At 48.4% G+C, this 13,330-nt stretch overlaps 1 protein-coding gene and 1 non-coding gene across 2 annotated transcripts; one reads left to right on the top strand and one right to left on the bottom strand.

Moving 5' to 3' along the window:
• Positions 1-1,625: 1,625 nt before the first annotated feature.
• Positions 1,626-11,867, top strand: LOC113206043 (mucin-12). The gene is made up of 8 exons (XM_026421940.2): positions 1,626-1,814; positions 6,847-7,158; positions 7,278-7,483; positions 7,577-7,830; positions 7,910-8,138; positions 8,234-8,469; positions 8,567-8,740; positions 8,821-11,867. Exons 1-8 carry the CDS (start codon positions 1,637-1,639, stop codon positions 9,116-9,118), a joined length of 1,887 nt encoding a protein of 628 aa, XP_026277725.2. The 5' UTR covers positions 1,626-1,636; the 3' UTR covers positions 9,119-11,867.
• A 1,392-nt stretch (positions 11,868-13,259) lies between these two features.
• Trnag-gcc (transfer RNA glycine (anticodon GCC)) lies at positions 13,260-13,330 on the bottom strand. Its single transcript has one exon. It is a non-coding gene; the product is annotated as a tRNA-Gly (tRNA).

The following is a 13,330-nucleotide window of genomic DNA, read 5'->3' as shown; positions in this document are numbered from 1 at the left end:
AGAGAGAGAGAGAGAGAGAGAGAGAGAGAGAGAGAGAGAGAGAGAGAGAGAGAGGTTAAGAGGCGCGCCCCCATCAGTTCGGCGCTACGCCGCCCCACGCCGCGGCCGTGCCTTCCCTCGGGACTCTCAGCGGGCACCGCGTGGCGGGCATGGGCTCATGGGCATCCTTTGGACAACCTAGTCTAGGGTCACAACTCTCAACCCTGACAGGTATGGTTTCGTCGTGCTCGCGTGTTGAATCGCGGTAAAAAAAAAAGAAACAAAAATAAGCACTTTAACATTCAAATAATTTTTTTTTAAAAAAATAACGTCAACAATTCTTGTGAACCGAATACCCACGGTTAGGAAAATGAAGTTGCCTATGCGCTATGCAAAAGTCTTGAATCGGCTGTGGAGTTTTTGACCGTATACACTTACTGGATTTGTTTCTTTAATTTGTACGACTTAAACTCTAACCCAATTTACAAGGTTGATAAATGTTTATTTCTCGCTTAAGGTTTTCCTGCTCCTAGCAAATGTTTGCCCAGTCTTTAAAGATTTTTGTCAGTGCCGCTCCCGTACGCGAGGGCTGTCCCTTGTCCGTCGGCCGGACAGGGAATAGCCAGGGCGGCAGTTGACCGTCCGTCCTGCCATCCGCCGCGCGTAGCAGCAGTACGCTGGAAATAGAGTGCCTCGCTCCGGAAGCCGGAAGTGCACGCGTGCGATGAATTTGTGCAGAGGTTGGGAAAAAGGGAGTGGGAGGGGGGGAGAGGGGCACCGAAACGTGAAGAGGTAAAAGGCGTACGGACAGCGTAGTGGTGGTGGTGGTGGTGGTGGCTGCGGCTGTTTCGTGGTGTGACGGTTGGTAGTGTCCCTTGTGAAAGTGCGGAATTAAGAACGACTCATTGGAGCTTTGCGCCAACCCTACTGCCTGGCGAAGCGAATCGGACGAACGGCCAACCCGCTGCGGCCTTTGTTTTGCTACCGACCGCGCGCGCCGCGCGCCCAAACGAGCCGGAAAGCTCCCCGCGGTACGGCACGCCAGGCGCGGGGGCGGGGGAAGACCGGTAGCGGCGCCGCACGCACCGAGAGAGAGAGAGAAATGAGATGGATTGTTGTTGGCAAATGCCGGTGTTCGTCCATCTGCATGAAAGGCTCCCCCTGCCGGTGCCTGTACGCGGCAGCAGGACGCGCGACGAAAAGGCCCCCGCGCGCCCCGCGCGCTGCCGGTGAAATTGGCGATTGTGTTGCGCGCTGCGCCGTAACCAATTCCGCGCACTCTCGCGCTGCACTTGCATGTGTGTGTGTGTGCATTGTAAAACCGAATTGTCACGTGACGAACAAATGTTGAGACAAATGGTTTGTCACAACGGTTGAGATGAGCCATTCGTCACATCGTGGCGAACCGTTCCGTCACTTGTGATGACCCATTCGCCGTACCGCTTTCTCACAGTTTTGTGACAAACTGTTACATATTCACCCTTTTACGACTGAGTTGTCAAGTGACGAAACAATCGTCTCACCTGTTGCGACGAAACAAATTCTAGAGTAGAAATTAAGTTGTGACATTTTCGTCAAGTGACAATAACTTAAAATTCGGCAGTGTGTGTGTGATTGTGATGGTGATGTCGTTGCTCTCTGTTCCAGATGAGCTAGGATGGCGGTGCGTGCCGAGCGGCTGCAGCTGTGTGGCGGCCACGGGGGCCACGGCGGCGCGGCCCGCGGCCCGGCGCGCGGCGTGGCGGTGTACAAGCAGGCCCCGCAGCAGCCCAGCAGCCCCAGCCCGAGCCCCAGCCGGGCCCGGGCCCTGCGGCCCCTCAACGCGCTCGCGGCAGGTGCGTTGGTGCAGCGTGTATAGCGTGTGTGTGTGTGACGCAACGCTTTTTACATTATTTTTATTGCCACCGCCGGGCTGGTCGAGTGTTTTACATGCGTTAGGTAACGCACTTTGTGTTGTCGTGTGGAGAGGAGGAGGAGGAGATGGTCGGCAAGTGTGTGTGTGTCGTTATGTTGTCGAATCTGTTATGCGTCCAGTTTCCCACCAGGGGGCGTGAAGAGTTTTACAACGGTCAACGGTTGGTCAGGTGAATGGGTTTATTGCCGACATCGTCTGAGACAGTTGCGGCGCCCTAGCGAGTGGGCAACCCTCCGCGAGCCCGGTGCACGCACTATAGTCTAACCATTGGAGCGAATCAGCTTCCTCATATGCATTGTTGCCCGATTAAAGTGGTCTCAATTCCCTCAGGTAGTGTAGTAAGCGGTGGGCTGCGTCTACTAGCAGCTCCTGCCTGTACTACTGATCCAAGAACTTATTTTTTAGGTGCGTGATTGTGTTCGTTTTTCTTTCTTTTACATTCAATGGAGAAGCGCATGGACCGCTATTCACCCACCCAACTGCATTTCTTCAAAATTCACCCCAAGCTAGATGGGGCCCCTAACTAGCTGCCATAACGCCTGGTGGGTAGGCAATGTCTTGCCTGTGCAGAGCATGCGTGTGCTGCGGGGTGGCCTACCCCAAGCCTTGCAGGCGCTGAGCTTCACTTCACTTCGAGACCATAGGTCTCGTAATTTGCGAACGAATCTGAGGACAAGCAGGCCCGCCCTCCCACCAAGCACAGTTGCCAGCTTCACTTCACTCCACAGGCAACTCCATTCGGCAGGTGCCGAGCCTGCTTGGCCTGCTTACAGCGCTTAGTCGGGCCTGTGGCCCAACCTTTAAGTCACTTACCATTTTCTTAGGCTTTCTGGGCGCCTCTTAGACATGAGGGAATACTGTAACGGAGTTACACCGCGAATTCACCCCACCCGTCTGCTTTAAAAAATAATAAGACTTAAGTAAAACAAGCACGGCTTTCATGTAGAATTTGTTTCTTTTTTAAATTCATTAAAATAGCAATTTTGGTATTGTGTCAAATGAATCTACACTGAAAATGTAGGAGTCACGCAGACCATCGCTCATAAGGAGCGATGATCGAAAACCATCACTCATATGGAGCTACGATGCTTTGGCAAAGCAGAATGGCAGGATAAAAACGGACGTATCTTCTCAATGATCCCATAATTACTTTTGGCATTTTATGCGCGTGAAGCGTTCATAATATTGATCTACTTAAAATTCTACGGATTCGCTGGGGGAAATGCCGCAAAATTATTGTAACAGTTGTCCCGGACAACTGCTTGCCCAATGGCCAACGTCTGCTCGTTGCAGCGCAACGAGCAGACGTCATCTTTTCCCCCTCCAGTCCGACCCCCTAGTCATCTCCACCCGCTCTTCCCACACTGAGAGCCGTTTTAACTAAAGTTCAGCTTCGTTAAGCTCCAATGAACAAGTTTTTAAAACAGACTGGCGCAGCGCGTAAAAAATCTAACTAAATGCTTTCATGTTGTGTCTCAAAACTTTGCACAATCTTAAAGAATAATCGCAAGAGTATGGGCGTTTTTTTTTAATTTTTTTGCTAGGGTATCGCACGTGCAGAGTGCGCGCCTTGCCTGGCGCCCATAGCCGCCGCCGGCCGCACTGACCCTCCTCACCCCGGCTCACCGGCCGGGCCCGCGATAGGGGTCCATATGGGTCACATGCCGTTGCGCCTTGCGTACAGCAGCCCTGGCGGTGGCCGCAGCCACCCTTATCTCTTCTTTGACACTTTCTCCGGGTGGCGCAGAGCGGCCCTGGCCCGGCTAGCTGTGTGCTATGGGTTACGTGATAATATCGGATCGGTGAACTATTTCTTAACACGTTTGAGTCGTCCCACGTGTGGTGGCCAATAATGCTTTGCTGGAAAACGCCACCCCTCTAATTTGATTCATGGGACTTGACGTCTTAAAAAGTACCTTCGGGGGTTTTCTGCAAAGGTGCGTTGCCCCTGTATTTCCCACGGCGGAAAAAACCAAGGTGCCATCTAATGCCTTCTTAGGGCACCTCTCAGCCCGTTACTGACTTTTTGCAAATAGACAATAATCTCGTTTACACAGCAGGAATTTTCACAAAAAAATCCAGGAATAATTGCAAATGCAGTCTCACTGCTGTGTAAACGAGTCCATTGTTTATTTGTAAAATGTCACTGACGGGCTGAGAGGCGTTAGTGAAATGGCGTCTCTTGACAGTGACTGGGCTTCCAAAGCTGCTATTTTCGGCAATTTTAGTGCCTCCACAAAAGGCAATACTGCTGTAGCACCTTTGTTTTTCCAGTGCACAGGAGGGACCCACGTTCATGCGTGTGCCCTCTGCCCGGCCGGCTTTGGACTATGGGGCGGACGCGCGGCCCGTCGAGCTGAGCTGGATGAGAAAATGGAACAAAAGCCTGGGCGGCGCGGGGCGCGCGGTATGGCCGGCCAGCGAAGGCGAGCGGACCAACCAGGCCGGCAGGAATGTGCGGAACCCTCCGGCACTGCTTTCATGACTCTCCCACGGGGCTGGCCGGCCGCGCCTGGAGCCGCGCTAAGGTGCCTTATGGTGTGCCGCCTCATTATGTGTAGCGCGGCCGTCAGCCCCACTCTTGGCTGTGTCGTATCCGACTGCCATCGCCTCGGCTGATACCGCCTTAGAACTCTTAATGGTGCACAGTATTCAAACTGAACACTTTTAGGCAACATCTACTAAGCTAAATACGTTGTAAAGTGCACAACTTGCGCTAGAAAACTCCATTCTGTTGATGACTATAACCCTTTATTTATCACTGCATACATACAATGACCTGTGGTTGTGGTTGTGATTAAGCTGCACCTGACTGAGCCATGTGTGCGTATGTGTGCATGCCATGTGCATCAGTCATGCGTGCGTAAACATACCCGACAAGCAGCAGCGGTGGCAAGCAAACCATGTCATGCGTACTCTGATAAGGCTACGGGTTTATCTGCAACGTACATAGGACGCCCTCTCCTTCTCTCACTCGGCCAAAGCATGGTATAGGTCCGGGTGTCAGTGAGGGCGAGATGAACCTGGAGTTGCCTACTACACACAGGGGTTTTGGAGCACAAATTGCCTATCTTTCAGGAGGCTTACTAGAGAGACGCGCCTTTGGGTCAGAGAAGTCGCGTACAACACGCGGGAGCACCACAGGATGGCCCCCAGACCCCGTGAAATTTCGTAGTTATACTTTACAGAGGCTTGTTGGACGTGTTGCCTACTTGCAAGGGGCCATAGGTGCGTCGAGGAGACACGGTAAGCAAGCCCACCCCCACGGCTGCATGCGGTGCAGTTTAACTACGAAATGGTCCTCCTCGGGTATGTTGGGCCATAGGCCACCCTGTCTGTATGCCATTCGGACTCCCCTTTGCGTTTCGGCGATTTTGCCTCGATCTGTGGACCCCCGTTGTATTTCTATTATTAATTTTTCCTTTTATTGTCGTACTTCTCTCCTCTCACTCCGGAGAGTATATAAAGCGTGGCGAGCTTGGAGTGGGTCAGACTAGTCCAGTCGGGTGCGGAGGGCCGGGCGGGCGCGGCGGCGTGGCTTGGCCGCGGCTCAGGGCCAGAGAGGCGGCCAGAGGCGGCCAGAAGGCTCGTCAGGCCGTCAGGTGGGTGAGAGATGCTGCGAGCGATATTACTGGGCCGCGCCACGCCACGCCGCGCCATGCAGGCCAGTGCGCCCAGAGTCAAACAAAACACTCTGATTGGGGTCATCGCGGCGAGAGTGAGCGGCCGGCCGGCCGGCGCGGCGTTGTTGCTGCTTGTGTGTGACGCGGCGCCGCGCCGGCCCGGAGCAGAGCAGCACCAGTGCATGGGAAGCGAGCGTGTTGCTGCTGCTGAGCTCCGAGGGAATGAAGAGCAGCAACATCTGCACAAGGGCGAGGCCAAAGCTCTCGCGTGCGGATCCACTCACTCCGCCGCGCCACGCCCCGCCACGCCCCCCTTCCCTTGTGTTGCTCGTGAATTCGGGGCGGGCCCTGGGCAAAAGGCGGCATGGCGCGGTGTAAAGCGGCCCGGCTCTGCCAAGGTCCGGCGTGGCGGGGCGTGGCGGGCCTAAGCACAGCACGGGGCGGTGTTTGGTGCGTGCTGCGCGTGTCGTCCGGTGTCTTATTGCCGGTCGAGGAGGAGGCGGGGCCGGGGCGGGCGCGGGCGGACGGGCCCCGAGCGCCGTGCTGGTAGGCAGCGCGCGCGCACGGCTGCGACGCCGCCCGGACATTGCCTACCCGCACGGCGCTCGGGGCCCGCCGCTGCTCGGGGCCACGGGGCGGCAGCAGAGCCTTTAGCAGCAGAACCGTTTGGCTCGGCACCGGCCGGATGTGCGTCCGTAAGCGGCCAGTGCACTGTCAGCCCGTTATACTACTAGCATTTTGTTTAGATCGACGAACTTCTTTATACAACGGTAATACTCGCAAATTTTGCAAGTATTACAGAGAATGTGTTGAGTTACTACGTAGGAAAATTATCAGCAGTATTGACAATTATTAGTCATTTTAAATTTACTAAGACCACAAAAGTTCGTAATTACTAAATAATTACTTAAGAAAATTCTCCTTACTACTCACAAAAATTGTGAGTAACAACTGATATACAAAGAAGTTAGTCGTCTACGGAGAAAAATGTCCACAGTGGGGTGAGAGTGTGCGGGGTGAGATTGCTCCTTCGGCGCCCTAGTCCCTCTCACCCCCACTCGTGTTCGGACGCCATGTAGGCATCCGATCCGATGTCAACTCAGGGTATTGGAAGGCAGCGGGGGGCAGGAGAGGGCCTGCTGCTGAGGGATATGCGGATGGAGTGAAAAGGTGGTGTGGAATTCTAATGCAATCGGCGCAGGCGTGTTCGCTTTATGAATTAATGGATGTGTGCCGGGCGAGACTCTGAGAAGAGTGAAGGAAAGTGTCTGACTCTGCGTGCGCAAGTGGATCTAACGCGCGCGTTTGTTTTCCATATTTCCCTCGCAGCCAAGCGAAAGAGTGCGGTGGAGCTGCTGCAGGAGTCGAAGGCCTTCTACGTCAAGTCGGACTGCGTCCGGGACAGGCAGCAGCGGCTGCAGCGGCCCACCTCCTCGCCGCCATGCTCGCCCGTGCCCATGGCGCCCCTGGGGCCGGCGGGGCCCGTGTCGGCGCCCATCGCCGTCCCCATGGGGCCGATGGGCGTGACCAGCGCGGCGCTGCTCTCGCCGCCGCCCAGCCCCATCCCCATGTCGTCGCCCTGCACGCCGCTGGGCGCGGAGCCCATGCCGCCGGCGCCCCCGGGCTTCCAGGAGGGCACGAGTGAGTGTCGTTCTGCGGCGTTCTGCAGCCCAGCCCCGTCTTCAGTGCCCGTCCATGGTTACTGAAATGTGTCGGACGTACTGCTGTTTTTGGCCTGACTGTACCCTTCTGACCGACAGGTGCCCTGTCGCCCCGCTCCCTCGTGATGCCCAAGAGCCCTCGCCTGGGAGGCGCCGCGGGGACCACTTGGGCGCAACGGCGCGCCGCCTCGCAGCAGCTGCAGTCGGACCGCCTGCAAACCAAACTCCGGCGCCTGCTCAATGCAGACTCCAAGGAGAATGTGTACTATGATTCATCTGGCGGTGGAGATGATGACGCTCACACGGTAAGACGGACTACGAAAAGGTTTTGCACTTCCCCCGTATGCTATGCAATTCAATATAAACTGTGATTTGATTGCTTTTGTTTTCTGTGACAGGTTGCTGGTGAAAGGGCAATTTCTCGTTATGGCAGATCGAATTCTCAAACACATCAGGCGTGTCCTTCAAGGACATGGTCTAACCAAACATCAGCTTCTCTTCACAAATCCCTACCTGACTTACATTCCAGCCCAACTCCAACCCGACATTCAGTCCCACGTTGGTCATCTGACAATAGTAGCAATCGTGGTAGCTCAACCAGCAGTCATAGTGGTGATGGTTGTGGGTATACAGATTACATTCATAGAAGAAGGTAAGCCTTCCAATAACGTTAACTTTTACCTAATTTTCTGTAAAATATTAAGTTGTTTTTTTTCCTTGTCTCTGTTTAGTGGGAGTCAAAGGGGCAGTCGTTCTCTGCACTACTCTGGTGATTCAATGAGTGTTGTTTCTTCTGGTGGACGCACTCATCAAAGTCATAGAAGTCAGCCCGCTCCAGGACCTGCCACAAGAGAAATGTGTGTGGGAGAATTACGAAGGGGTAATAGCTCAGGCTCATCATCTGGCACCCGTACTCACCGAAGTCAACCTGAGGGGCGGTCAAGAGCAAACACAGTTTCTGTAAGTTAATTTTACATTGAGTAAAACATTTAAAAAATTAAAGACAAACCTACAATTGCTTGAACTAAATATTAAACTTTATCTTGTGTCTACAGGAAGCTTTGATACGCCAGAGCAGTGGGGGCTCTTCAGCTGCTTTAAGTGGCATGTCTTCCTGGTCTCCACGATATAGGTCAAGACCGACCTCACAATACCATAGCATGCGCAATACAAGTTTGGAGGAAATGGATGGAAATCGTGCAAGTAGAGGGAGCCGTGGAAGTTTAGGTAGCAGAGGCAGCAGTCACAAAAGTGATCATGAAAATTATTCATCTCCTCCACAATGCTCAAGGTACGTCAGATAAACATGATTGACTTGTAATGATTTAACACAATTTTTCAAATAGATTTCTGGTAAATTTCAAATTTATCTCTTTTGTGTTTTATAGGGTTGCTGAACTCTGTTGGAATTTTGAGCCACGGAGACCTATTTTAAGGTCCAAGTCAGATATCAGTCACCGTTACTCAGGGTCTGTTAATGTTCCTTTGTCTCCACCTTGCCAAGATCCTGCTCAGCTTGAAATTTTTTTCGAACAATTAGGGTTGGACAATACTGAATTTCGGTAAGTTTGCTGTTTTGCACTCCTTATCTAACAATGTAGGTTCTAATAATTTTTTAAAAACACTTATGTTGCTTTACCAGGTATGTTTCACGGACACGGTCAGACTCCTCTGATTCCCCTGTCTTCTTCTCAAGTGTTAGTTCAGTAGATTCCAACAATGGCGGGTGGAATGCACCATGGTCTGCAAGTGGGCTTGCAACTAGTGCTGGAGGCACTACGGGTACCCCAGGGGGCATGATGGGCAGCGGCCATAGTGGAAAGAACGTTGAACAACCATCCATTGTTGAGCGTAATGCCCGTATTATTAAATGGTTATGCAACTGCCGCAAGGCTCAGAAAGAAATGTTTCAAACACTTGGGAATGGAAATGTGAGCTAAACAAAGGTCTTCGTAAATACCATCAAGTCCAAATACTGACATTGTAATACTGTTATCTAGTAAACCAACACCATTTTGGTAAAACTGTCATATCTTGTTTTTAAGCATAAAAGTCGTCATGGTTAATCAAGAAAACTATGGAAATTGCTCATATTTCAATTACATTTTGTGACCTTATATGAATAGGATTTTAGCATTTTTGCTGTAACAGTGCCTGTGGTTTCAGTTTCCAGAAAACTTAATTTTCAAACCTCTGTACCCTCAGTGCAACAAGAATTCAACCCTTCCGATGCAATATTCCAAGCCAAAAGGGTTCAATTCTTTTTGAGGTGTTAGTACGTACCACTGACTGCTAGGTAGCCTTTGTTTCATAGAGAACAAACCAATTTCTTGATTTAGTCTTAAGAAATTTTCTATAATTTTTATAATCTTCTTCTCTGACACATTTTTAAAAAGCTGCTACTTTCAAGATTTGTTGTTGTATCCGTTTTAATAATTTTTTTGGTATCAATACCACCTTTTCAATTTACTTATTTTAAATTGACTGCAAACAATTCGATCTTTGAAAAGAGAGTAAGGTATTTTGTAATAAAGAGTGTTGCTTTGAAAGTTGCCATAAATTTTTCAAATTGGTGTTGAATAGAAGAACTAGTCAGTTGGATTTCTTGACTTAGTTGGATTTCTTGACTTGGTTGGATTTCTTGACTTGTTTTATCCTTCCAAAGTCATTTCTTCTTGTTGTTTGTTGAATTTTTTAAGACCATGGCTGCCTGACCCCATAAGAGGGTTCCTATTTTATTCTTCTTGTAAATTTTAGTCTTGTTATAATGTTGTGTAATTTCAGTTATTCAACTCGTAGCCTTGTATACTCATGCATGCAATCATCTAGAGTGTTTTTGTCACTCTTTTGAGTAATAAGACAATGTATTGTTTTCAATATTCCTTCAATTTTGCTGTGATACCTATCTAAAAGTTGTAACCCCATGATATTTACTCTGGTCACTTCGATCAATGTTCTCAAACCATCTCTAAAGTCCTTTTTTTTGCCTAGACAATTATCTGGTTGATTCAGAAACAATAAGTAAAGACTGCTCTCCTACCTGGACACAAGCAGTCTGTCGTTTCGACTTCAGCTTTGCTTAAGATGTACTGTTTACTTCTGAGGCGACGTTTTTCTTACTTTTCTCAATATTAGACCTATGGGTAGTTTGTAGAATTAAACGTATGCATGTGTATAGTACTTCTACCCTTGTATTTTTCAAAATTGATTTGCGCTGTTTGCGCTCCAGTATTCTAAAAAAGGTGACTTGCTACTTGAACTCAGTCTATTAACATTCCTACATTGTGCTCATAATGCTCATACTAGTGGATTTATCTTCTGATATGTATTTTCTAGGAGGTAGTATAATTAAATGTAGCCCCTTGGGTATCCACTTTTCATTAACTAGTCTAGCTCAAACTTTTTTGTGCCCTGAACAATTATTCTGTTTCTCTGTAATAGGGCAAAATTTTGGATATATGAACATTTTAAAGTCTATTTATTCTGAGTGTCATGGAGGAAGTAATGAGAGCGCTATTACATGCTCATACCTTCTAGTCATGATACCACTTTGAAAATACTGGATAAAGCAGCCTGATAATTTTCTGTGATTGGTTCACATTTTGTGAGCTAAATATGAAATTAATTAATCTTCTGTTTTAACTAACTATGTAAATGTTCACATCAAATGGTTCCTTTCTAGTTTTCGATTTTGGTTGCTTTTCTCTGAGGGTACAGTCCCTAAGCCGTCTTATTTTTCTGTCTGTATGATTCTTAGATGCTATAATACTAATTTGTTGTTAGGTTGTTTTTTGTTTTGTTTTTTTAATTAATTACTTTTAAATTGTGCCTCATCTGCAATGATTGATAAATAGGGCTTCAGTTGGCGTGAATTCTTGGGTAGGGTGTTCCCTCGAAATTGATGTCAGCTCTCCTTTGATGGTACTGGTACAAACTACATTGTGCATTAATCTAGTCCTTTTCCTTGATGCTTTGTATGCTGGAACTAAAGCAGGTGAAGTGTCAGTCAGAACTGTTATAATTAGATCTTTCAATTTGTATTTGCTGGTATCCTGTTATTTGTTATTCCAAGGCTATCTCAACAAATTAACTTAAACTTGTTATTAATATTTTTTTCTGTTACCTTGGTTTACTTTTAATGAAGATTTTTTATTCATCTGTACTTACCCTATGACCAATTGGTTGCTGTACTTAAATGGACATACAACTATCTCATCCTGTGTTCTCCAAACATTTTCAAATAAGAGCTGACCATGGCCAATTTCTTATGAATAGTCGTTCTCATTGGTAGAATTTGTAAATGTTGTTTTCCATTACCTCATTGTGGACTGTTTTTTTGTTGTTTTTTTTACATATTTCTCTCCATAGCTATGTGTCTTAACTTTTTTAATTTAAAATTTGTTGTTCTTTTGCACTTACAATCCTTTTTGAAGTTGACCTTTGACTTTTCTAGGTTTACCAACTATTGACTGTGGTCACTTATGTAAAACAAAATTTCAAGTAACTCCTCAACTGTTTTTGACTTAAATTGTTATGTGCATAGCACGCCTTAAATTCATGAGAATCATGATTGTTATGAAAGTGTATTACCAATGAATTATTTACAATAACTACTATTAATACATCTCAATATTTTCTAGCTAGGAACTATTCTTATAAAGAATAAACAATGAAAATTTTCCTTTTAAATTGTGTACATTAATTATTTAATACAATGATAGACCTCAGAGAATGTGGAAATCGTGGCCGCTAAATTAGCTCTTAGGTACATAAGGTGGGTTCATGATAACCTTCCTCTCTGGCATTGCAAGAGATATGTGTCTGATCTGAAAAGAGAGGTGGAATTTATCGTGTCCCAACGTTGACGATGTTCGGTTATCGTCGCTACATTTGAGTAATAGTTCCATCCATGGGCTACGCGTGGTGGCCGCGCCGAGGGGCGGAGGAGGGGTGGGGTGCTGTAAGGGATGGGGGAGACACGCCCCCGGGGGGCATTCATCCATATTAGTTTGGCGATTTGGAACGTAGCTCGCAGCTCCTTTTGAGTGACGTTCGTCGTTTAAAATGAAAGAGCTTCTCCAAAATCCCCACTCAAATCTATAGTGACGAAAGCAGGCGTCGCTCGCTCCCGAGAGCAACGCGTGTGCGACTTGTTTACCGTGTTAACGCTTAACGAGTCGAGAACGAGGAGGGAATCTCTCGACCAAACGGGAACGTTTATGTTCTACTCGCTCTTCATCTTCCTCCGTTAGCCGAAAAACACTATAGGGCAGGGTGTTTGGCTGTCAACTAACTCCGGAGAGGGCGCCTGCCGCTGCAGCTCAAGCTCGCGCCGTGGAGGTAGGCAGCCCACACGCACTCCCGCATGCGGTACAGTATCACCGCTTCGCATAAAGTGGCGAGGGGGCTCAAGGCTCAAGGTACCTACCTAGAAAGACGCAGGCGCATATCTCTAGTGCATTGCAAACACGTCTGATCCACGGCTTCACGCGATAACCTGGCTCGGAGATCATTGGTGATTATTTCTAACGTACGTAACACGGCGCTCTTTTAACTTGGGCACTTTCCTCGCGACAGCTGTTTGTGTTGTGATACCACAGAGATGTGTGGCCAACAAATACCAGCATGTACATGTTTCGTCTTTAGAGAAACTTCGCTCTCTCAGGAAACTCAAGTGTGATACTGTCCAACAGTTACAAGTGCAATACCATGAGTATCACACTTTTAAGTGTAGTACCGCACATGTATCACACTTAAAAGTGTAGTACCACGCGCGCATCACACCAATATTTTCTCTATAGAAGCCTTGTGTGATACATGTGTGGTACAACACTTTTAAATGTGATACATAGTGGTAATACACTTTCAAGTGTGATACTCATGGTATCACACTTATAACTGTTGGACCGTACCACACTTAAGTTTTCAGAGCTCCGAGCCACAACGTGTGTTGCATGGAGGTAAGTCTCGCATGAAAATAACTCCCCGAAAAATGTGACAGGCAAAAGTATACAGAAAGCATTTTTTTTTCAAGTCTCGCAGGTTGAAATTGCTACAGTCTACGGAACGTGGGAGCAAAAGTGCATCGGCCGGGAATCGAACCCGGGCCGCCCGCGTGGCAGGCGAGCATTCTACCACTGAACCACCGATGC

The sequence above is a fragment of the Frankliniella occidentalis genome, unplaced genomic scaffold (genome assembly GCF_000697945.3).
Source record: "Frankliniella occidentalis isolate FOCC.00 unplaced genomic scaffold, Focc_3.1 Scaffold461, whole genome shotgun sequence".
In the NCBI taxonomy this organism is placed as follows: domain Eukaryota; kingdom Metazoa; phylum Arthropoda; class Insecta; order Thysanoptera; family Thripidae; genus Frankliniella; species Frankliniella occidentalis.
This window is presented reverse-complemented; position numbering and strand designations above follow the sequence as displayed.

Coding starts and splice junctions, on each gene's coding strand:
- LOC113206043 (XM_026421940.2), top strand. CDS start 1,637: ATGGCGGTGCGTGCCGAGCGGCTGCAGCTGTGTGGCGGCCACGGGGGC. Junction 7,484..7,576: donor GAGATGATGACGCTCACACG/GTAAGACGGACT, acceptor TTTCTGTGACAG/GTTGCTGGTGAAAGGGCAAT. Junction 8,741..8,820: donor TTGGACAATACTGAATTTCG/GTAAGTTTGCTG, acceptor TTGCTTTACCAG/GTATGTTTCACGGACACGGT.